Here is a 24222-nt window from a genome sequence, read left to right as displayed (position 1 = left end):
GAGGTGGACACGAGGAAGGCTGTAACACCACTACCTGCATGTTGAGCGGCACGGCTGTTGCTTCATTCTTCACAAAAACGTACTGGCAACCACTATGCATTATTTGAAACATCTGAAGGCTCGTTCTGAGACAAAACAGTGAAAACACCTTATTTCTGACAAGGTGCAGCAAAATCAAACGGCCAGCTGCTCAGCCTCATCAATACCAAGGCAATACTCAGAAGCAGAAATAAGATGGCCAAGAAACTTTAGAGTCAAAGATGATCTATCTAAAGAGTAAGTCCCCATGATTACGCAAGAGCTTAATGAAAATATTAAAGCTGTTGCCGTGTTAGGTATTTTTGCCTGAATTTTTTTGCAAATCTGGACATGGAATTAACAGGGAACAAGCACCTCGGAAAGCATTTACTCTGAGGCCAATGACAGAAAGAGTCCACGAGTGATGGATCTGGTGCTCCTTCAAGCACGGACAGTGCCTACAGCCCAGCTCATCTCTCCTTGTCACCCAGCATTTGATCCTAAAGATTTTGGATTGAAAGGGAAGGAGTTATTTTAACATATAGTCAGATCTTTCTCACTACTTCAAACCTCATCCAAATCTGTATGGACAGAAAATTATTATCTGCTAGTAACTGAGCAGCCTCTGTGAATCCACAGTAGTGACAATTGTTACGAAGCACCTAAAAGACTATAGCATAAACCAAGTGCTCCATGCCCCTTCAAAAATGTACTATACATTCTTGGTAAGGCACGGTAAACTATTAAAATCCTGGAATAAAGTCCTTCTTTATACTCTGCCAGCAGTGAACTTGTAGAATCTCAGCATTTCCTCCCCAATAAAATCACTACAGTGGAACACGTCTGTCTTGCTGGGGAAGACTTACATGGATTTATCCAAAATTCATCACCCAGCCAGTGGAAGAGAAAGTTTTCTGGCTCTTAATCCATATCATCTTTTGAAGGACAAAGGCAGATCGAAGCATTCAGCGAGCCATGACAAAACACGCTGCTGACTATTTAGAACATGCTTTTACGCACGCTCCATACTTTTCTATGCTCCAGAAGTTATTTTCTGTGGCGTACACATTGGCTAATTTGCCTAGATCTGTGTGGGAACAAGGAAAGGCTAAGCTCACAATCCATTTCCTGACTAATTACAAAATGCTCACAATCCATTTCCTGACTAATTACAAAATGCAAACTGAAACACTAGCCTTGCTTTCAAAAGTGTTGGGGGCAGGGGGAGTCACCAATACAAACATTGCCTCACCTCTTTTTCTTTAATCTTGTTCTTGAAAAACCTGTCTTTGGTCTCAATCTCAGCTTCAAAAAAACCATTTTAAGTTTCAAGTAAAAAAAAAAAAAAAAATCAATTTATACAAAGGCGTGAAAAAGCCCAACTGCCATGAAGGGAAGCAGCAGACAAACTGGTCTGTCTCATTCCTATTCTCCACATACAGCACATAGGATTGAACATTTGCAAAAAGATTTAAAAAATACCAACAGTAAGACTTCATGCATTCATTTTTAATATTGGTTCTTTTTCCTTTAATAGCAGATATATAGCATCTACTGTGTTCTGATCATACTTTCATTGTCTGAATGAATAAATACAGCATGCTTACACGTTTATTAAACATGGAGATGACACAAAAGCTACACACATGCTAGAGGACAGGAATAAGATCAAAATTATTTCGACATATTAAACAAAAATCAGGAAAAATCAAATTCAGCAGGATCCGGTGAAAGGTAACACACTCGGGAAAGCACGATAGACTGTATAAACACAGGATGAGGAAGGAATTTCAGCAGCACACCTTCAAGGAAAAGGGTGGCAACTCAGCAAAACTCTACTACATCATACCATTACAAAAATGTAGATACCATGCCATAATGGACAATACTAGCACCTATCAGGGTACAAAAAATAATCCTTGTGCTCTTTTAAGTATGTATGTTAACACTCCTGTTGGAAAATTTTTGTCTGTTTTGGCAGTGCACTTCCAGAAAGACATGGAGTGAGCAGAGAGAAGTCAGAACAACCCAGGGAAAAGTACTACAGATCTGTTAAATAGGACCCGCAGAGAAATATGCAAGAATTGGGTTTTCAGTCTAAGAGACAATAAATGCAAGGGAAATACACTGTTACAACTTAAATTTCTAAAAGGCTGCAGTCAAGAGGAAGAGAATAACCTGTTCTTCATGTCCACTGATAGGTAGCGAGGTAATATTGCACCACGACATACGAAAGTTAGGTAACAAGGAGAACCCATCCCGTGCTAGGAATACTGGAGCACTAGAGCTACGGAGTCCTTGTCACAGAAACTCTTTAAGAACATGCTAGATAAGCACATCAGGGGTCAGCTGGTTTGGGGTTTTTTTTTGGGGGGTGGGGGTGGTGTTTGCTTTTTAAAATTAATCTATATAGCCACTAAGAAACACAGAGAAGAGGTAAGCTGCATCCAAATTATTCCCCTTACCAAACATCACAACTTCTTTTAAAGCACCAGCAGTTGAAAAACCACTTGTTCTTACCTCTTTGCTTCCTCCAGGTGACAGAGGTATTCATAGGCTACGTTCTGGCGCCGTCTTTCATCCATTTCCTCTGCTGTTAATCTCTCATTATCCAAGACAGCTGCAAATAGTCGAAACACATTCTCAGGTGGCTGAAGACTGAACGTAACTGTTCAGGCACATCGAAAATCAGATCCAGCCTTTCCCACAGAAACTCATCACAGGTTTTATTTGATTCAGGAAAAGGAAGGACCAAATGTATCTGTTCTTTACAATCAACAGAAGAGACCCTGTTTCCTTATCCCATAAACTTGCTATTTTCCCTCTTTCCGATTTCTCAATTTGACTGTGATCCAACTTTTTCCAACTTCAGAGTTCTTAGAAACAGTCCTTCGTTTTCTTATTTTCTTCTAGCCTTGCCTTTCTCTTCCTCAAAAGCACGTCAGTGACCGCATGTCCCTCCATCTACCCTCCGATTTTGGTAGTCAGAGATTAAGGAAGGACAACAATATATATTCACATTGTATAATCTCTTCTGTATCTCTCTAGTGCATCTTTAAAAAAGATGGAACTGCTGCTCACAACCCCCGTCTGAAAGGGAACCATTCAGACCCCACGCACGTCCTCTTCGGATCAAGCTGAGGACCCGCCGCGGGGTACGCGCCCAAATCCTCCAGATTCTGCGGGCTCAAAGCCCCAGCGAGAGAGCCCGCTCCTTCCACCCTTACGGCTAAACGCCTCATCCACGCTCTCGCGTCAAAAAAAAAAAAGAAAACCCACAACGTTTTAGGTTTTATGGACCAACTTGACACATAGGAAGCGTCTCACACCGTTATTCATCACAGGTTAGCTTATACCTAAAACGCCTTCAACAAACGCATGCGAGTGATGAGGCACCAACTACGGCGCCTGGGACCGAACAAGATCCCGGCTCAGACGGCAAAGGGTCTCCCAGGGGCCGGTCCGGGGCACGGCGGGACACCCGCCCCTCCGACAGCTTCGAGAGCCGGGCACCCCGGGAGCAGAGGGCGCCCCGCCAGCCCCAGGGCCCCGCTCGGCCCCGCCTCCGCGCCCACCCGCCGCCGCCCGCAGCGCCGCGACCCTCCCCGCCTCCCCTCGGTTTTGCCGCCGTGTCGCAGCGCAAGCGGGCGCGTAGCGCGGACGCCGTGACCCAGAGCCTCTCCCTCCCCGCAGCCAGCGTGTGACAAGGAGGCGGAGGGGGCCGACCGAACGCCCGCTTCGCCCGGTAAGCCCGGTGCCGTCGCCGAAATACGGGGGAGGAGGACGGCAGGGGCGGCCGCGGCCCCGCGCCCCTCTCCTGCCGGGGCGCCCCCGCCCCGCGCTCCCCGCCCGCCCGCGGCGGACATCTTGGGCGAGGCTCGGAGCCCGCCCGCGGCGGGGAGCGGAGGACGCCCCGGCGCTGCCCAGCCGCCGCCTGCTCCCAGCGCTCTTCTCTAACGCCCGGGGAGGGGCGCGGGAGCTCGTCCAGGCTCCGCGCCCCACGGCGCCCACCCCGCGGGGGGCACGGCGGGCCGCGCCCCGGGGCCGGCGCGGAGAACCGGCGGGGCCCGCCGCGCCCGCGGGCCCGTCCCAGAGCCGAGGCCCCGCGGCTCCCCCCGCGCCTGCGGCGCCCCAGCCGCCACTCCCAGCGCCGGCCGCTGGAAGGGACGGGCGGCGCGGCCCGGGCCGGGCAGGGCGGCGCCGGGCGGGCCGTTGCCGGGCGGCCGCGCGGAGCCCCGGCGCCCCGGTACTCACAGCCATAGTGGGGCCGGGACAGAGGCAGCCCGTCCATCTCCTCCGCCGCCATGGCGCTGCGCGGGGCCGGGGCCGGCCAGGAGCTGGGCGCGGGCGCGGCGGTTCCTCTTCCTGCCCTACCGGGCGCGGCGGGGGAGGAGCCGCCGGCTGCGCTCGCTCCCTCCCCCGCCCCGGCCGCACCCTGGCCGCCTCCGCCCGCCGCCGAAGCGGGGGGGCAGCTTGCCCAGCCCGCCAGAGCGGCGGCGCCGGCCGGACTCAGCGCCCGGCCCGGCTCGGCCCCGTCCCACGCCGGACCGCGGCCTGCCCGCCCCGGCTCGGCCCCGGACCCCGGCCTGCCCGCCCTGCCCCACGCAGGCCCCCGCCTCCCTCCCCGGGGCGCCCCTCGCAGCGCCCTGGCCCTGGCCCACCCGCGGCCCTGAGCTTTCCCGTCAGCCCCATTCGTATCGCCCGGCTGAGCTCTGGCCCAAGCTCTGCCCGCGCTGTTGGGTGGGACGCGGCCCGGGTCAACCCGGTCAGGCCCTGCATCTACCCTCAGCCTTCCAGCCTGCCTAGGCGGGCAGCCCCGCCGTGCCCGCACCCGCGCGTAGGGCGCAGCCCGATCAGCCCGGCCCCTTCCGCACACCCTGCTGGGCCAGCTTGCGGCGGCCCTCTTCTCCTGCCGGGCCTCCCAGCTGCGTCCGCTCAGTAGCAGAGCCTGGCCTTGCCGGGCACAGCTCTGCCCTTCCACCTAAACAGCTCTGCTGACCACGCTGTGGTAGCTCACCTGAAACGTCAGCCACAGTTTGAAGCGGGGGGACCCAAAACGTCAGCATGCAACAGCAGCAGCGTTCAGCAGCTCTGCCACAGCGATAATCGTGCCCTGAAAGTTCCCTTCCCCTCAGTGCGTGTTAAGCTCATCTATTACTGTTGGCTCTGCCTAGTTCTTGAACAAGAGTCAGAGTACTGAAGATGCCGCCATGTCCATTTTAACGTCCCATGAATTTTGCTGCCAGGGCACAAGCTTACTACTTAAGCACAAATTAAGTAATTCCATAGACCAGTAGCCTCTGTTAGGAAAAGCATCACCAACAGGTAAGGGAGGTGATCCTTCCCCTCTTCCCAGCGCTGGTGAAACCACATCTAGAGTACCGACTCCAGTTCCGGCTTCCCCAGTCCAAGGAGGACCTGAACATAACGGAACAGGTTCAGTGAAGCACCGAGCAACACGTACGGGCTTGGAGCATCTGACATTTGAGGGGAGGCTGAGAGAGGACAGGACGAGAAGCAATGGGCAATGGACTGAAATTCATGAATGTCCACTTAAACGTAAGAAGAAACACTTTCACTCTGAGGGTGGTCAAACGCTGGAACAAGTTGCCCAGAGAAGTCGTGGAGTCTCCATGCTTGGAGATACTTCACACCTAAGGAGACACAGTCCTGGGCAACCCGCTCCAGTTGGCCCTGCGTTGAGGAAGCAAGGGTGGACTAGAGACTTCCAGAGGTCCCTTCTCAATGATTCCGCAAGTCCATGAAAAAGTACATTTACATAAATTTTTTAAAGGGTCTGTATGAAAGGGAGACTAAGTGAAAGCTGGTTTTATTGATTATTAATGTCATGGTTCAACAGTTACAGAAATAACTACATAGGTGAATGCCAGACATAAATTACAAAACAAAAGGTTTTATAACAAACAGTTATAGTTCTAATTATTAACATTTATTTGCATTACTTCACGTGGCCACTCTGCAGTTAAACAATGAGAAGACATTTAAAATAATATTTATATGTACATTGTGGAGTGCAGAACTAGTTTTGTTCCCCCTAAAAATCCCCTAATATTTTCTGCACAGTCCCACCATCCTCCCTCAAAAAAATCCCATAAACTTACTCTTTCCTATAAGACCCATTCTGATAAGAAAAATAAAACACGATTATCACACATCATCAAAGAATCTGGCTGCACCTCTTTAAGGTTATAGTTCAGTGGTTCCTGTAATGGCTCCCCTGATTTAAGATTTCTGGTCTTTGTTACTGTCTCTGCTAACTGTGGTTTGTTAGGGCTTGTGTATCTATGGGTTTCATTTATTGCCTCTCCTGTTTCTTGTCTTGTCTTTTTTTTTTTTTTTTTAATGTCGAATAGACACAAGTCGGATTGCCTTACGAGTAGCATTACAGAGGTACTTATTTTTCCTCTAGTTTCAAAATTTGAGTGATCAATTCTGTAAAAAAAATTCTTTAAATACTTGGCCTTAATGCTTAATCACCAGGCAAGAGCTCCAAAATTCAGTCCTTTATTTAAACTACTGCTATCTGTTCTTTTGCAGGTATTTATTAGCCGCTTCCTTTATGAGAAAGATTATTTCTGTGAATGGTGCTGAAAAAAATACAGGTTTAGAACACCTGAAGACTCTGACGCTGTGATTCTATAGTCACTTCAAGATAACCTCGCTGCAGGCTGCCACCGGAACGTAAGGAATCTCTAACCTCTTCCAATCCTCTCCAAACAGGACAGTATATCCAGTTCTCACACCTGCCTTTCCAAAGCGTTGCAGTCTTGCAGTCCAAAAAAGCTTGGGAAATAATAGCATATTCAAACAACCTTCCACTGAATAACTGCTCGCATGTATCCTCATTTCTGGCAAAACAAAGCCTGACGATGGAGTAGGATCTGCTCTGGGCCCCATTTAGCACTGGGAATTCCCAGCCATCACTTTTTCTCTCTGTAGCGCACAGGAAACTCTCAGGCAGCTGCAGTAAGGGACCTCTGCTGCCACTCTGCATCTTGGCATCCTGCATCCCTATTAATCGCTTTCTTCTTCATGCTGTTTTTTGTACTTCAGTCATGGACAGCCAGTCATGACCTTTCCCTTTAGACCCCATTTATCCCAGATAGGTTTAACTCTTATCCCCTATGTCTGCAGTAAGGTTTAGATCCCTATTAATTTTTGCTGTCTTCTCTAATTACCCGGCTTAGTTACGTGTTCTGTGCCTACAGGGTCAGAGTGCCCTGGAGGAATCCAGATGGAGCTGTCTCAATTGAGTAAGTATATGTATTTTACATATATATATTGAAAAATATATGTGTGTGTGTATATATATGTAAAAGACTCCTACCGCTCATATACTTGATGATACTCTTTTGTATATGGTTGTATGTTAGGCTACGGATTGCCAGCAGCAAAAGTTGCCTTTTGGCTCCCAGCATCAGATCAAAGTCACAGTGGTCAAATGAGACAAGTTACTGCCCTGGTCTTAAAAGAAAGAAACACAGAGACAAACATTCTGCCCTGCCCCTCCCCAGCGCAAGTTCACAGCTGCACCCCCGGTGCGAGCCCAGATCACTCCCACAGCCCTGATCCGCCCGCGTTTGCAGCAGGGAACTTTGTGTGAAGCTCTGGAGAAACCCCAAGGGAAGCAGCTGCACGCTCGGGGCAGAGAACGCAGAGCGCCCATCCCACATGCTTCCGCTGCACCAGACCAGCCAGGCAGGAAAAAGGGAAGTCAGGCTTTCGGAATGGGCCTCCTCAATCCCCTCTGCTTCCAGGCTCTACTTTGGCATCCTGACCTCGCTTCAAATGGCCCAGCAGCTGCCTGGGATACAGCCCTGCACGTGCAGGGCTATCTGCGGGACTCCCCATGGAAGCCGGAGAGCAAGTGACATAAGAGCATGGAGCACAAATCCTGCCCAGGTCTGCTGACAGCCATGACACGATGCTAGGGCACAGCAGCAGGCTGCTGGAATAGCAGAGGAGTCCTTCCTCTTTGGAGGCAAGTTAGCAATCTCCCTGCTCTGAGCACCCATGATAAAATCCTCTCCTTCCCCCCTCGTGACAGTGCAACATGGGCAAGCTCTCTACTGGCAAAAAGGCTTCCTGAACTGGAAAACGGTGCGCTTGTCCCCACGCACCAGGTACAGTTTCTCCTGAAGGACCTGGAAGGCCAAAGGAAGGCCCACAGCTACCTGGAAAAATGGAACAAAACAAAGAAAAACACCCTGGGTAATCCAAGATTCATTTTGTCTGTGTACATACCCCTGGTCTTTTTATCCGCTGTTTTGTTTCCTCTCTACTTGTTCTGACGTAGGCTACCTAAAAAGACACTTGGGGAACCAATAAAGTAATTTAAGTCCTGAGCAGACCACAACATTTAGCTGGAAGCAAGCGAGTGGGGATGAGCCAGATTTACAGATTGTAAAGTAAAGACACAATGAGACATCTCGCCTGACCGAGTCTGCCACACTGGCCGCATACCAAGCACCGCATCAAAGCCGTAACTTTCACCGTCAAAGAAGGACTCCAGTGACGAAAAAGCCACCATCTCTCCATTTAAATTGCTTTCATGGTTAATTATAAGCCTATCCCTAGTATGATTCACTTCCACAAAAATTAGCTCCCCCGACAACTCCTGCCTTTGATAAAGGAAAGTTCCTTCTGCTCTAATAAACTTTACACAGTTTGCTCCTGCCCTGTTCTCGAGGAAGGCTCCTGGGATTTTCACTTTTTGTGAAGGAATGCTGCTGTGAGTGCAGTTTCTGGCTGCAGAAGACGACTGTGGTTAGGTTCAAGATTTCTCTAACAGATTAAACCTGTAGTAGTATTTATGTTAATAAAAGTGTTACATTAATAGTACTGTACAAAGATACCACTAAATTATGTATTTACAGACTAAACATTTTTTGGTCAATTATTGAGCCATCGCTACATATTTACCTATAAGCTAGCTATAGCATGCTTAGCTTTATAGTTTACTGAAAATAGTATTTAAATTCTGCATTAATCAAAGCCCACCTGTTGGCACGGAACTTTTGGTCAGCAGCATGGGATTGAACCAAAGCCTTTTAGGAGCAAGGGGAGGGCTGCCACTAACTCCAGCGCTGCAAGACTGAAGCCAGCAGTGCTGAACCTCAAATACAGCTTCCTAAAAGCAGGAACGGCGCACAGCTTTCCTGGGCCACTGGTACGCTGTGACGCTTAGGTCGGTGATGAACGACAAGTGCCTAGCCAAATTCCTCGGTCTTTACTCAGACAATAGAAGCTTTGTCAATATAAAGAGGATAGTTTTATTATACTGATACATGACAGAATGCTACTGCTGGGGCTCCCAAGTTACACGTAAAGATAGCTATAGAAAGCGAATGCACACGCGTCAGAGAGCGTACTGAAAGAAAAAATTCTTTAGAAAATGAGGCCACGTACTAGGAACTTATTCATACCTGCAAGAGCATAACACAAGTTCTTCTTCCTATGTTTCAGACCTCACTGTGGCGGGCTGATCACGAACCAAATGCACGTTTAAAATGGACAGACAGCTGTTCGGTGATACCTAACACTGATTTCTTCTAAACGAAGAAGAGTAAAAATACACATGAAGACAAACACTGACAAAAACAGGAAAAAGAAAAGGAAAAGGAGATTGCTAAAACCCAGTTTATAACTCCACAATTCTGAAAGTGGGCAGTTTTGATTAAAAGACTACCTGGGTTAAGAGAAAAAGCAAAAGGAAAGCAATACATAATAAATGGAGAAAGGTAAAACCGGCATCGGTAACACGCTGACAAATAACGACAGAAACTGATAAAGAAACGCGGTGAGGAATACCAGACCCGGGAATCCGCCCCGGCGGCCGCGGATTTGCTGCGGGGCTGGAAGGGCCCGTCGGGACCGGCGCCCGCCCCCGCGACCGGGCCGCGCTCCTGCGGCGCGCAAATGCCAGCGCGCCCCTCACGGTGCGGTGCGGTGCGGCCGCTCCCGGGGACCCCTCCAGCCGCCCGCCGCGCCCGCCCGCGCCCGGCCCCGCGCCTCCCGGGGCCGGCTGAGGCGCTGCCGCCGCGGCCGCTCCCGCCCGCCGAGCCCGAGCCCAGCCCCAGCCCCAGCCCCAGCCAGAGCCGAGCCGAGCCCCAGCCCCAGCCAGAGCCGAGCCGAGCCGAGCCCCAGCCCGAGCCCCAGCCAGAGCCGAGCCGAGCCCGAGCCCCAGCCCCAGCCCCAGCCCGAGCCGAGCCCGAGCCCGAGCCGAGCCCCAGCCCCAGCCCGAGCCGAGCCCGAGCCCAGCCCCAGCCCCAGCCCCAGCCAGAGCCGAGCCCGAGCCCGAGCCCGAGCACCAGCCCCAGCCCGAGCCGAGCGCGAGCCAGCGCCCGCGCCGCCGCCGGAAGCCGCCCCGCCCTTCCCGGCAGCCCGCGCGGCGCGGCAGGATGATCCACGAGCTGCTGCTGGCGCTGAGCGGGTACCCGGGGGCGGCCTTCACCTGGAGCAAGCGCGGCGGCCTGCAGGTACGGTACGGTACGGCACGGTACGGCCCGCCCCGCCCGGCCCCGCCCTCCCCTCACCGCCGTTCCCCCCTCAGGTGTCTCAGGAGCTGCCGTTCCTGCACCCCAGCGAGACCAGCGTCCTCAACCGGCTCTGCCGCCTCGGCACCGACTACATCCGCTTCGCCGAGTTCGTGGAGCAGTACACGGGGCACGTGCAGCAGCAGGTGAGGCGCCGCGCCCTGCGTTTCCCGCGCACAGCGGATGCGGGCCCGGCCCCGGCGGGGCGCAGGCCCCGGCCCCGGCCCCGCGGCGGCGCTCCCGGGCGCTCCCCCCGGCGGAGCCGCACAGGCGCGGGGCGGGGCGACCGAGGGCGGGCGCAGGACGGACAGCGAGGACGGTCTCGTTCCCGGGGAAGCGGACCGTGACAGCGCCGGGCCGCTGCAGACCGGCCAGGGCTGGCGAGCCGTGCGGGATGCTCGTCCCCGTGCTGTAGCGAGGCCTCCTCGGGGTCTGCGGCCACCTCTGGGACCCCAGAGGCACGCAGAAGTACAAAGAAGCGCTGAAGTTACCGGCGGTTCCCAGCACTTGCACATGCCCACAGAAGAGCTAAATATAACTCTGCACAAGTAACTCTCCTTGTGACAAGCTTCTGTTTTGGTTTGTTTTTTTTTTTCCTGGGCGCTTTCTGGTGGGTAAGGTACATTTCGGCATGTTTGGACCACTGCCTGCTGGTGTCACACTGCACGGAAACTCCACTGCTCTTTAGACCTGCCCTGGGGAGCTGATGTAGATTTTATTGTTTGCTTTCAGGACCATCATCCATCCCAGCAAAACCAGAGTGGATTACATGGCATTTATTTGCGAGCCTTCTGCACGGGTCTTGATTCAGTGCTGCAGCCATATCGACAGGCACTGCTTGACCTAGAACAAGAGGTAAAGGAGAGAGACTTGCGACAAGAGGCTGTCCTGCTGCTGAGAGATTGTGGAAAGTTGTCATTTAATAATGCAGTTAATACGCTAAGTAGCAGTAGCTAAAGAGGAGACAAGCTGTTTTCCTTTCCACATCAGGGATATCTTCCAAATTATTCCTTGAGGTGCCATTGTAAATGACTCTTCATTCTAATAAGTATTAAGTCCCCTCTGCCTTCAGTTCAGCGTGTCCCACCTGCCTCAGAGCCCGGTGCTGTCTCAGACTATTGTGACTTCTGTTTTCAGTTGTAAAGGCTTTGATTAATCTCCGCTAGATTAGCAGCTGTCATATGTTGGGTACTGTCACCATCCAGTCCTTGTTATAGCCTAAAATGGGACACAGCACAAAAATGTATGGGGGGAAAAAAGCAGTGGGAACTAAAGGTTTGGAATATAGAGCCAAAGGTGCTTTTTTACTTATCCATACCTTATTTTAATTTTCATTAATTGCTTTGTTGTTCTTACAGTTTCTGGCTGACCCGCATCTTTCCATCTCACATGTTAATTATTCCTTGGACCAGGTATGTCATGTTAACTGCCTGTTTGGTAGTGCTCTTTGGTTACTCTTATCATTCCTTGAGTCTATAGGAAAGCGGGTAGGATAAATAAGGGTTAGTCTGTCACGTCATGCCATTTCTTTTTAACGCCTCCACATTTGTAGTCCCTTAATCACGCTCAGAGAATCACTTACACTTTGACACAAAGCTTAGGTCCTCCACCTTGGCAGTCGCATATTCCTCACTGCCTGTGTTTAGCCTGAACTGCAGCTGGAACACAGTAACTTCATGCGTCTCGGTTCAGTGGAGGGAGGACATTCTTGCTAGAGATTTTCATGTCATGTTTCTAATTTGTGGGGAAAGCCAGACGATAGTTTCATTAAATTATTGTAATCAGCTGCTGTCCACGCTTACTCGTGTATAGTTTTTCTCTCTCCCTTGCATAGCAACCTAATTCAATATTTTGCTCCTTGTTCTGCAGTTCCAGTTACTCTTCCCCTCTGTGATGGTCATGGTGGAACAGATCAAAACTCAGAAGGTACAGTAAAATTGTAGCTAGTTTCTCTTAACAAGTTTCCTCTTTAGCTGATGAAGTTATTTCTGCCCTCATCCAAGACCTTTAATACTAGGAAAGAATGTGGTTTCGGTAATGGGTGCCCTATTCTTAGTGCTACTGTAAGTATTGAGTAACTGTTTTGCAAATCCGTTTACACTGGATTTGGCTTTTTCATTATCAGTATGATCTTTGATGACTTGCATTTTATAATTGCAATACACTTCATAGTACGAGATGCGGCTGGTTGGAATTTCTTCTTTTCCGAGTCTGTTTTCTCCCACCGTCCCCTGGGAAAAAAAAAAGGCAGAAGCTAATGTTTTCAGACTCCAGAGACACTTACTTTTTGTTAAATAGAAGGCCTCTTTCTTCACTACAGGGAGCATGTTACATCTATCTTTCTGTAAGACTTGTGCAAGCATAGTGTTTAAATGTCTGAAAAGGTCAGTACGGATCCAAATAACAGACCTAGTCTAACCATGTTTTCTTTCTGCAGATTCATGGATGTCAGATATTGGAGACAGTCCACAAACATAGCTGTGGGGGGTTGCCTCCTGTTCGCAGTGCTCTTGAGAAGTATGTAGATACAGTAAAGCTGTTATTTCATTCTTCTGTAGTAACTGGAGTTAGTGTCAAAGTGCTCATCTTACTCATGGAAACAGTACATGCAAAACAGGCTTACGTGATATAAAAGTAGGTGTAGCATGCAGGAAAAACTGTCATGGTCCCCATTATTTATCTAAAGCAGACTTACGGCAAGAATTAAGGCTTTCTCCAGTCTTTGGACTTAGGGCTGAGGAAAGTTCAGACCCTATGTTTTTTCTTCTTTTGAGATCTACATGAACTGTTTTGCACATGGCAGACCTGTTACTGTTTTTTGATCCTTCAAAAGGATAAATGTGACTGGGTGAGTGTTGCTAGGTTTGTGTGTCCTTGCGGAGAAAGTCAGACTACTTAAAAGGTAATTTCTGTTCGTGCTGAAATGGTAATTGAGTAGAAACAGCAGCGCTGGGAAGCCACTGCAAACTTAGTTATACTTCTGGTATACTAGCAGATCTCTGAGGAGAAGCCACATATTCAGAGGATGTGTCAGTTTAGTTTTGCAAGTGATTGGTCCACCTTTCTCTGTTTAAAAAAAAAAACGAAAAAAAATTCCACGTTAGCCATTTAACACTTGCCATATTGCCTGGCTGACTAACTGGACTTTCCAGAACGATGTACAATGAGGTTTTGATTACTGTGTGCCAAGGCCCCACTGTCTGTTTCTCTTGACCTCAGGATTCTGGCTGTGTGTCATGGAGTCATGTATAAGCAGCTCTCTGCCTGGATGCTGCATGGATTGCTACTCGACCAACATGAAGAGTTCTTCATCAAACAGGGCCCCTCTTCTGGGAATGTCCCTAGCCAACCCGAAGAAGATGACGATGACCTAGGAATTGGGGGACTTACAGGAAAACAGCTACGAGAACTGCAGGACCTGGTAAGACTGCAAGTCATAGCTTGGCATCCCTCAGTCCTTAGGGAACTGAAGAAGAAATACATTGTCTTCTGCTTCAGGGCGAGCTGTGCTAGACTGGACATATATTGAGACCTGGTAGGGGGGCAGATCAAGAGAATATCATCATACGTTGCAGCTAGGCATACAGGACAGAGACAGATCGTTTGGCACAGTTGGATAATCTCAGGGCAGAAAGCCCTATGGATGGCGTCTGTGTGGACACTGATGTCAAGTAATTGGAACTGCTGTCCTCACCCTGCTCTTGACTGACTTTTCTGATTCCTTACGGTCAACACTGTGATCTGCTCAACACAGGCATTGGTGGTAGTGTGAGCAGTTGCAAGGGAGAGGGTGTGGGGAGCTTGGGTGTTGACTTTATTTGCACCCTTTCTATTGGCAGCTGGGTCAGGTACCTTTCTTGCACAACTGTTTGTTGTGCAAATGTTACCTAACAGAGTAATACTACTGACATTACTGGGGAAAAATGTGCTATGCAAGAGTCAAGAGGCTGCTAGGAACGTGTCCAGGCTGCTAAGCTAAGCAAGGGAGCAACCTGTATGCTGGTGAAATGCGGTTACTGCTCATGTAGATGGCATACCGTTAGAGTGCCCTTGTGCAAGGCAGCTTTCTCAATGGAGTAATCTTCCACGCTTTGTGCATCTCAATAGCGTTTGCATCAGGGACCCGTCAGGAGCAAGTACAAGTCTGTCAATTCACGCTCTAGTTTACTGCGAGAAAACATTTCATGGGCAGCCATGGCGTTAGCATGCTGCGTGCAACTCGGCTGTGAACACACAGAGATTCACCCCTGAAACACCCTGCATTGCATACTAATTAAGTGCCCTGTACAAACACTGCAAAACAAGGTACACACAGGCAAAACCAAGGGAACACTTTAAAAGGCAGTTAGTGAAAAATCTGTTATTTCACTATATCGGATATAGGAAGAATGTGAAAATTGGTGAGTCTTCTAGATCCACGGTAGAAAATGTAGGTATTAAGAAGATGACACCAAGAGAGCCTAATTAATTCTCTTCTTCAGTATTATTGACTAACAGTGTTTGCAATTCTTCAGTCAGAGAGTAAAATAAGAAATCCTGAGTGTTGATGGGATAGACCGATAAAACACTTGGGTATTTCCTCATCTAAAAGTGTTAGAAGAATCTTAAGAAAAGAATTGCTAAGCTGTTAATGTCAGTATACAAACTTGTACTGAACTCTCCTATTAAAATGAAGAATTCTGTAGATGGCAAACGTTCTCAAAAATTTGTTAGCATGGTGTTTTTTGGATTATGGACTAATGAACCTAATTCTCCAATAACAAGAAAGCCAACTGAAATAATCAGTATTGCTTCTCTGAAGGAAAATCTTGCCTCTGTACTTGGAGTTCTTAATACATTCAGAAAAAAACGAATAACTTACTGTATTGTTTTAAACACCTTTCGCAGGCACCGAGAAAATTGCCTAATTTATGCTAGCAAGCCTTCAGATCTTTAACCTATTTGCTCACTAGTGGAGGTATCTACATTTGGCCCGTATCACAAGTGTTCTAGCAGCATTAAAACATATTGGAATGGATGTAGGGGAGGATTATTTTTGGTAATGCTAATTAACATTGTTATGGCTGCAAAAAACCTAATGTAATGCAGTTGCAACAAAAATTGCTTTTGCTGATTAACATTATCCTTTGGGAGAGCCAATTTCCTGCTATTCCACAAAGGTTTCGCTTCTCCTTTTCCTGCTTCTGCTCCCCTCTCTGATGAAAGCAACATCTTCTCTAGGGAGATCTGCTAGCGTACCAGAAGCATAAAGAAGTTTGCAGGCTTACTTAAATGATGCAGATTGGGTTTGCTACCTTTCTGCTTGCTTCCAATGTACTTGGATTCCCCCTCCCACACATCCCACACCCCTTTATACACCTTTTCTGTCTGGTTTTCTCACACTTTTTTTGCTTGATTTCTTTTCCCTGGGGTCTCTGACAGCGCTTGATTGAGGAGGAGAACATGTTAGCTCCATCTCTAAAACAGTTTTCTCTGCGAGTAGAAATGCTGCCTTCATACATTCCTGTGCGGGTTGCTGAGAAAATCCTCTTTGTGGGAGAATCTGTACAGATGTTTGAGAATCAAAATGTTAACCTGACCAGAAAAGGTAAGGAACATCTTTCTTGCGGCCTTTGCTCAGTTACGAGTGACTGACAAGTATCTTCCAAAATGCTGTATTAACACATTCCTCAACAGTCACTGACTATTGGCTGATATTCTTCAGAACATACGGATGGTTGTGCCAGGACAGAGCACTGGTCCCGGAGTTCTGCTTCTGATTGATTCCAAGGGAGCGGTATAGGAATAGGATGAGTAAATAATAATGCTTTCCAAACATAGTCTCCAAGTTTCCAGCAACAAGCCACCATGTGATCTGCTCTGGATAAATAACGCAACTGCAAAGGTCGTGTTTTCTTTTCAGTTTGCATCCCTGTCCCCGAAGGGTGCAGACAGACACAAGGGCACATCTTGGTCTGAGCATATATCTTGCAGAATGGCGTCACAGGATTAAAACGCATCCACAAACATAAGAGATTCATTGCGAGGTTGTCCCAAAGGTCGCAGTGGAAGACAAATGATCAAGATGGAGCCTTTAAGACAGCAAGAGAGAGACGATTCCAGCTGATGGCTCTCTTTGAGAGACTGCTAAGTTTACGTTGGCGATGGTTTTGGAAATCTATTCCTACACCAACTGGGGAGGACTACTGCAGAGGCTCTATCTTGAGCTATGCAAAAGTACTCAAATGACTTGAGGGACATTGCAGAGAACAAAGGACCAATTAAATTGGACTGTTTTCTTGCCTTAGGAGAAGTGAGGTGAAAAGAAATTGGTCTTCTAGCTTAGTTGGTTAAAAAAAAAAATCCCCAAGTTCAAGCAGTAGGATAGATTTGAAAGGGGCGGGGGAGTAGGTGGAGAACCAAACCAACTGGTTAACATGGCAGAAAAGTTGTGGGTTCAAAGATCTAGCTCAGCCCTAGGAAAAGGCAATCACTTACACAGAAAATATTTGGGGTTTTTACTGATACCACAGCACTGCCATGTCAAGTGTTTATCCCGTAACTGTATTTGCAATAGTAATTTTGTACCTTGGTACTTGTACTTTGAGGCCTCCTCAGCTTCAGATTCCTCGCCAGACCTGAGATGGTGCTGCCTGGACAGCCTTTCTGCCCCACTGTGCTGGAAGGGGTCTGCACTTCTCCGAATGGTATTCCTTCTTATTGCCCAAAACGCTTTTCTCATTGCTCCGCAGGCTCCATCCTAAAAAACCAGGAAGACACTTTTGCAGCAGAGCTACATCGACTCAAGCAGCAACCGCTCTTTAGTTTGGTGGACTTTGAATCAGTGGTTGACTGGATACGGAGCACTGTGGCTGAGGTGAGGATCCTAGGAAGCGTAACGACTATACGGGCTGAGGAGCTCTTAGTTTTCTGAATGAGTGGGAGAAGAAGGGGGCTCTTTAGAATCAGTGATGGAACAAGTGTGTGAACGCTGCAGGTAGCTTTCATGTTCTTATGGGGCTCAGAGCTTCACGTTACCCCAACTTCTAATGACGAAAGGACGTTAACAAATACTATTCACTTTCATGGGGGAAAGAAGGGAATTTTTAGATATATATCTTTTATTTCACTTGCAATGACTTCAGAACGTTTCATCATGCTTTCAGCATAATAGATGGCGTCTCACTGGGCAAATTCTGTGCTTTGGCAATTTTTAATCTTTTTTTAATTTGGGGCGGGGGGGGGAAGCCTGAGAAGATGGGGAGGTTAAAGAAGTGAGGACAAAACTAGGGTGGAACTGATTTCATAAGAATTGCCTTATTTTTTGTCATGGGTCTCCGTGTTTCTTGGGCAGAGTTTCTTGCTGGTATAAATCAAGAGTGTTGTAACTAGTAGCAGGGGCTGCCTACACACAGGACTCTTAGTGCGTTCTCTTGTGCTTTATATAGCATTTTATATAGATGCTTTTTTGTATGCATCGCAAGTATTTTATGACAGCTACTGTTCTCACTGAATGCGTTTAGATAAATCTGACGGGAGGTTTGTTTTGTTTTGTTTGTTTTTTGTTTCCTCACTAGCATCTTTGGAAACTGATGGTGGAGGAATCAGATTTACTAGGACAACTGAAGGTAGTGTAACTGCTAGCTTGTTTTTGCTAAAGCAGCTTAATTTTTCATTTCTTTCTCTCTTTTTTAATGTCTCTTTCTCATTAAATACTTTACTGTCTTAGATTCTGCACTTTCTTCTTTTAGATAAAGCTGTCTTAATTTTCCAGGTCTCAAAAATGAGCACACAGTGATAGAACTTGGTCAGAGAGATTTAGAGGGGTATGTGTATGTGGTTTTGTGGTTTGCATCTTGAAGCAAAGGCAGTGTACGCTTTTTGGGCACTGGATGAAATTCATAGCACTCCAGCTGCATTTTGAAATGGCAGTTGTCGTCCAAGCGATAATTAAAATGGATGCTATCAGCTAGGATGCTTACAGTTTCTGCTCAGGCTTTGATATGCTTAAATACAAAAAAATATATCTCCACAGATTATAAAAGACTTTTACCTTTTGGGAAGAGGTGAGCTCTTTCAGGCCTTCATTGACACTGCACAGCACATGTTAAAAACACCGCCTACGGCTGTAACTGAACATGGTGAGTGTTGCTTATTCACTTACCAAACTGTCCTCACTGTGGCACAGCAGGAAGATGGTTAGCCATGTCCAGTACAGAAGAGCTGTATCTTATCCTCTAGAAGTTGTAGTTAGTTTTAAAAGAACAGCACTTATGAATTAGAATGTCTCACAGAGTGGGTGAAAATTACATCTCAGAAACTTTCTCTCCATATTTGAAACTAGAATTAAATGAAAATAGTGGAAATAGTGTGTCAGTGTTGTCTGTTATGGCTGAGCATAAATAATTAACGGGTGCAAAATTAGCATTAGCTGCATCATCTTGTGTTGATGTTTGTGCTTTCTTGTCAGATGTCAACGTTGCATTTCAGCAATCTGCTCATAAGGTACTGTTAGATGATGACAACCTTCTTCCTCTGCTTCACTTAACCATTGAGTATCACGGAAAGGAGCATAAAGGTATCTACTTACATTTTTAGTAGTGAGTTGAGAGGGGAGATGATGACCTTGTTTTCAAGTCCTATTACTTACCCTTCTCTGAAGTTAAGGAAGTATTAGCTTTGTTCCCTTTGCAGCCCTATGTGATGGCCTAGCCTGCTTCGGCTCTTCTGTTCTTTCCCCTTTTCTTCCTTGCCATGGTTGTCTTGACTGAGAAGACAACTGAATTCAGCACCTCATTTGTTTGCAGATACTTCTCAGACTCGTGAAGGGCCTTCCCGGGAGTTATCGCCACGCGAAGCCCCCGCATCTGGATGGGCAGCTCTGGGCCTTTCTTACAAAGTTCAATGGCCGCTGCACATTCTCTTTACTCCTGCTGTTCTGGAGAAGTAAGTACTAGGTATGGTCTTTGTATATTCATCTATAGGTTCCCTGACCTCAGGCACTCACTAATATGTTGAGGTTTTTTTCCTCTCTATGGAGAGAAGGGTAGAGCTATAATACTTTAGCTTGCTCCTTGACCTCCTTCCACTTATTCATATGGAGGGTACTTGTAATGACAGTGAGACCTGGAAGCTGCTGACAGATCTGCACTATTTTACAAACAGTGCTACTTTGATAAAACATTGTCAGCTCTTCCCTCCTTACGGCAAAATTAACTGTAGTTTTTTAGGTCAGTAACCAATACAAGCAGAAATCTGTTACTCTGAGATGGGCCATCACCTGACCTACTCTGCCTGTTGGCAGGCAGCCACCTCCTGTTTCCTTTTCCAGTCTTGCATTGTTATGTTCTCCGGTTCCTACACCCAAGGAAGATTTTCATCTTAAGCGATTTTCTATTTTTTGACTGTAGGTACAATGTTGTGTTCAAATACCTGCTGAGCGTGCGACGAGTCCAGGCTGAGCTACAGCACTGCTGGGCTCTCCAGATGCAACGCAAACACCTGAAATCTAACAGAACCGATGCCATCAAGTGGCGTCTGAGGGATCACATGGCTTTCCTTGTGGACAATCTTCAGTATTATCTGCAGGTCAGGATTATAGAGAAAGGTAAACCGTATCGGTTAATCAGGAACTGGAGGGAGCACTGAAGTCCTGTCTTTCAGGGTTCAGATTCTTTGTACCTTAAGGAAATCAGGACTTCCTTTGGAACAAGTCTAGAACTTTCTCTGAGTTCCCAGACTTAGTGCTACAATTACAGGAGTTTTGGCGCTCTAGTGCTACGAAGCATTTGTGAGAAGCCACAGTCATCCCTGAAGTAGCATCATTAAGATACCACCCTGGCTTCTTCCCTTGACCCTTTAAGTGAACTCCAGTTTGAGTTAAGTGACAAGGTGGTGGTTTGGGTTTTTTGTTATTTTGAGGTTTTTTTTCTTAAAAATTGAAAGAAGCCATATTCCGACCATTTGAAGTAAAAAAAGAGACTTTTTAAATGTAAACACCAGTTACTAGTAGCATGATTTTGTGAGAATTGCATATCATTTTGTTAACAGCCGTAATAGCTGAATTGAGGGGGCCTGGCTTCCTAGATTCTCCAGAGTAATCTGGCTGAGTTTTTGCACTGCAGCCTTTGCCCTGAGATTCCAGGTAGTATCTCCCAGTGTAAAATTCAGAGATGACTACAATCAAATACCTCTGTTTACATGCTAGCTATATACTTTTTCAATAGTTAATCTTAAAGTGACCATTTCCCTTTCTACTTAGATAATACTTAGGCATCAAAAATTGTTGCCTCCCCCCCCATTATGTACTACTGTTGTATATAATTCCCTATTCAGGAGGCAGAGAGAAGGTGATCCTCAGCCTCTAAGGTAAGAGTAGCAATAAGGAAAGTAAGTTTCTTACACAAAGCTTCTGGCTGGTCTGAAGTACTCCTATTCCTCAAGATACTAATGAGATTTCTTTACATATCCATCAGGTGGATGTACTGGAATCTCAGTTCTCACAGCTTCTGCAGCAGATAAATGCCACGCGAGATTTTGAGAGTATACGATTGGCTCATGATCATTTCTTAAGTAATCTGTTGGCGCAGTCTTTCATCCTCCTAAAACCTGTAAGTAGGTCTTGTTTTCACGTTTTTCTACAAATCCTCCAGCTGCCCTAAGAAACACGCCTTTCTGAACAGGTGTGACAAGCCATCTCTTTTAAAACTGATCAGTGATAATCTCCTGCAGAGCACAGACTACAGTTCTGGGAATAAAGCAGGTATAAACTAGAACAGATAATTGAATTAAGATCACTTAATTTACAGTTGGTGAGTGTGGATGCTGCATTTCTGGCAATTTTAAATCAAGATTATTCCAGCGTTCAGTTAACCTTATTAACTTAAATTTTGTCGCTCTATTTTTCTCACAGGCAATTTTATCAAAGTACTAATTAGCATAGTGCTGGGAACTGTAGTCCTGAGGGACTCATTCTGAAATGCATTAGATTAGGAAAAATTCCCTCTCTTACACATACCTTAGAGAATAAAATAGTTGAGATGTTCCTGAGTGGACTTTAAGGGTGGTTTTTGTTATTGTTTTAGTCAAAAATATGTTACAGTGTTGCTGGTATTTTTCTTAAACATGTAGCCTCACAAAAACGTTCCCAAAGAAGGTCGGTATCAATGAAACACAGTGATACTGCAGGTCTTGTCTCTCTCATTATTTTGCTCAGTCCTTGAGGCTAGAGCGTAAGGGTGGCAGAGTACTCATTATCCCGTCTGGAACTTTTAAGTGTTCCATCGTTACGTCTGTGAGGCATTTGGGCTTTCTTAGCACTCTTGAATGCAAGTTACCTGGACCACCCGATACAAAAGAAATTCCAAGTTTTGCCAACAGTGAGACCAAGGCCTTGAACCACAGCTCGTGCTGTTCTTTATTCTTCCTTCTCAGTCCCGAAGCTGCAATGATGGCCTGCTGGTCGGATAGGGAAGCCAATGTTCAACTCCTGTGCCTGTGTGGATGGCTCACGCCAATCGCTGTTTCCCCACTAATGTCTGCAAAAGGTTGGGGGGGGGGGAAAAACACAGCATAACGTTTAAGTCCTTTTTCCGTAGAAAACTTTACAAAAATGCTACAGGTGCTTTAACATCTTCCTTACCGATTGAAAAACATGGTATCAGCAACATCTCGATTATGAATGCTGCAACTATGCAGGTGCTAAGAACAGCTTTCTCTGGGTTTGAACTCTGCTTAAACTACTATCTTGTACTTCTTATCCCATGCAGGTTTTCCACTGCTTAAATGAAATTCTGGATCTTTGTCATAGTTTTTGTTCTCTGGTCAGTCAGAATCTGGGCCCGTTGGATGAACGAGGAGCTGCACAACTCAGTATTTTGGTGAAGGTGAATTTGTTTATATGGACCTGTTTTTCTCCCATGCAAACATTTGCCTAAGCAGTCATCTTGGCTTTAGCAGCTGTAGAACAGGAGTGAGTTTAAGCTAAGAGCTTATGTATGAGTGCTTGCAATGATAACGGTGGGACTCGATGATCTTAAGGGTCTTTTCCAACCTTAACAATTCTACGATTTTAATTAATCAACTGTTCCCGAGTTGAAAATTCTGTGTGCACAGAGAGGAGGAGTACGGGCATATATGCAGAAATTACCCTATTGGAACAGAAAGGAGGTGGTTACCAGCCTGTGCCTCTACCCCTCCTTTGGGATACCTAACACCTAATAATCCTTGTGGCTGACAGCTTACCTTATACTGGAGCACAAGCATCGCTTCTCTTGCAGTGATTTTTTTTCTTCAGGCTGTTAAAGGATTGTTTAGGCAGGAGCAGAGATGAAAGGCTGGCTTGCTTGCTTGCTTTCTCTCTTGAGAGTGCCCAGAACTGACGACTTCTGTTTTGTAGGGATTCAGCCGTCAGTCATCACTTCTCTTCAAGATTCTCTCTAGTGTTCGCAACCATCAGATAAACTCTGACCTGGCTCAACTGCTGCTACGCTTGGATTATAACAAATACTACACCCAGGCTGGAGGAACTTTGGGCAGGTAGGAATATCTTCAGGGTTGCTTGTAGCATGATCCTGAGGTACTCGAAGTACAAAGTGATCTAAATGATTTTAAGTCATTTTTATTGTGTAAGCCAAAATAATTAGAAGCAAGTGTTACTAAATACTATGACAGAAAAGTAACAAACCAGCATGAGTTAATTTTTGGTTTTCCTATGCTTTCTCCCCTTCAAGTTTGTATTGGGCATGAACTCGAACTAAGCTGTTAGCTCATATTGGCTGAAAAATGCTGATGTGCGTTGATAAAGGGAGTTCCTTTCAACACATAGAGATATTGTACCCTTCTCTTGCAGTTTTGGGGTTTAAGCACCAAGACCTTTTCTTCAAGCTGCGACCAACAACACGTCAAGCAGGGGAGACTGGTGCTCTCGGAAAGTCTGCGCTCCAGTGAATTTTTCTTTGTAGCTGGCCCTTGCCTGGTGAACCACTGTTTCAGAAGGAATGGGCAGGAGGTGCCGCTTACGTGAGGCTGCCCAGCGATTGCAGAAAGCTACTCCGTTTTTTTTTAGCTAGTAAAAGCATGCTTTCTGCAGCCCTGCATATACCTATAAACGCTTCTAGGGAGGCGGTCTGTGCCTCTTCAGAAAGTGAAAAAGCAACAAGAATTATGATGTCTTGACTCTTCAGCTGGACTACGATCCTTCGCAAGCTGGAATACGGAGGAAGTAGTCTGTTGTTCTTGACTATGAATGAAGTTTTGGCTGTATTCGGAAGTTCCACTTGTGCAGTAAACTGATTGACAGTACACAATGTCTGCTAATCGAATACGTACCTCCAGGTAAACGAAACAACTGCAGTAGCAGTTTGAGGTACAGGGGGAGGGAAGAAGGAATAGGTGTTAAGAATCTCGTCTCATACGGTGCACTATTCTAGCGTATCTGTATAGGTAAAGGAGCCACTAGTGATGTCACATGCTTTCTCTATAAAACAATACATTTTGCGTGCTAGAATTACACACATCAAGACCGAAGTAGGAGCTTTGCCCTGTTCAAAGTACAAAGCTCCCTCTGCTAGCAGTGTGCTAGAATAAAGCTAAGGAAGAACTTCACAGGGATGCCAGCTGTAAATGTACTGTTTTCATTCAACACTATTCAGAATGCTACTAGTGACTA

At 46.8% G+C, this 24222-nt stretch overlaps 2 protein-coding genes across 2 annotated transcripts in view; one reads left to right on the top strand and one right to left on the bottom strand.

Annotated features, from left to right (window-relative positions):
• The window catches only part of IQGAP1 (IQ motif containing GTPase activating protein 1), a 78291-nt gene extending 73905 nt beyond the window's left edge, over positions 1-4386 (bottom strand). The window contains exons 1-2 of the mRNA XM_082321973.1: positions 4273-4386; positions 2539-2638 (exon numbers count right to left, since the gene is read on the bottom strand). Coding sequence (XP_082178099.1) covers positions 2539-2638; positions 4273-4324 — 152 coding nt within the window. The 5' untranslated portion in view covers positions 4325-4386. The remainder of the gene's footprint in view (positions 1-2538; positions 2639-4272) is intronic.
• A 6018-nt stretch (positions 4387-10404) lies between these two features.
• Positions 10405-24222, top strand: TUBGCP4 (tubulin gamma complex component 4). Its single transcript, XM_082321681.1, has 18 exons — positions 10405-10517; positions 10592-10720; positions 11307-11429; positions 11933-11986; positions 12444-12500; positions 13012-13091; positions 13794-13995; positions 15996-16161; positions 17306-17430; positions 18131-18181; positions 18589-18694; positions 19024-19131; positions 19361-19499; positions 19964-20141; positions 21029-21163; positions 22322-22438; positions 22951-23090; positions 23404-24222. The coding sequence occupies exons 1-18, from the start codon at positions 10440-10442 to the stop codon at positions 23414-23416; spliced, it is 2001 nt and encodes a 666-aa protein (XP_082177807.1). The 5' UTR covers positions 10405-10439; the 3' UTR covers positions 23417-24222.

This window comes from Platalea leucorodia, assembly GCF_965183815.1.
Source record: "Platalea leucorodia genome assembly, chromosome: 9".
NCBI lineage: Eukaryota > Metazoa > Chordata > Aves > Pelecaniformes > Threskiornithidae > Platalea > Platalea leucorodia.
Note: the sequence above shows the minus strand (reverse complement) of the source record. Positions and strands in the feature narration are given on the sequence as shown.

Excerpts from the sequence above, each read along its gene's own strand:
- TUBGCP4 (XM_082321681.1), top strand. The coding sequence starts at position 10,440 with ATGATCCACGAGCTGCTGCTGGCGCTGAGCGGGTACCCGGGGGCGGCC. Across the intron at positions 10,721-11,306 it reads CGGGGCACGTGCAGCAGCAG|GACCATCATCCATCCCAGCA; the intron begins GTGAGGCGCCGC and ends GTTTGCTTTCAG. Across the intron at positions 18,695-19,023 it reads TACGGCTGTAACTGAACATG|ATGTCAACGTTGCATTTCAG; the intron begins GTGAGTGTTGCT and ends CTTTCTTGTCAG.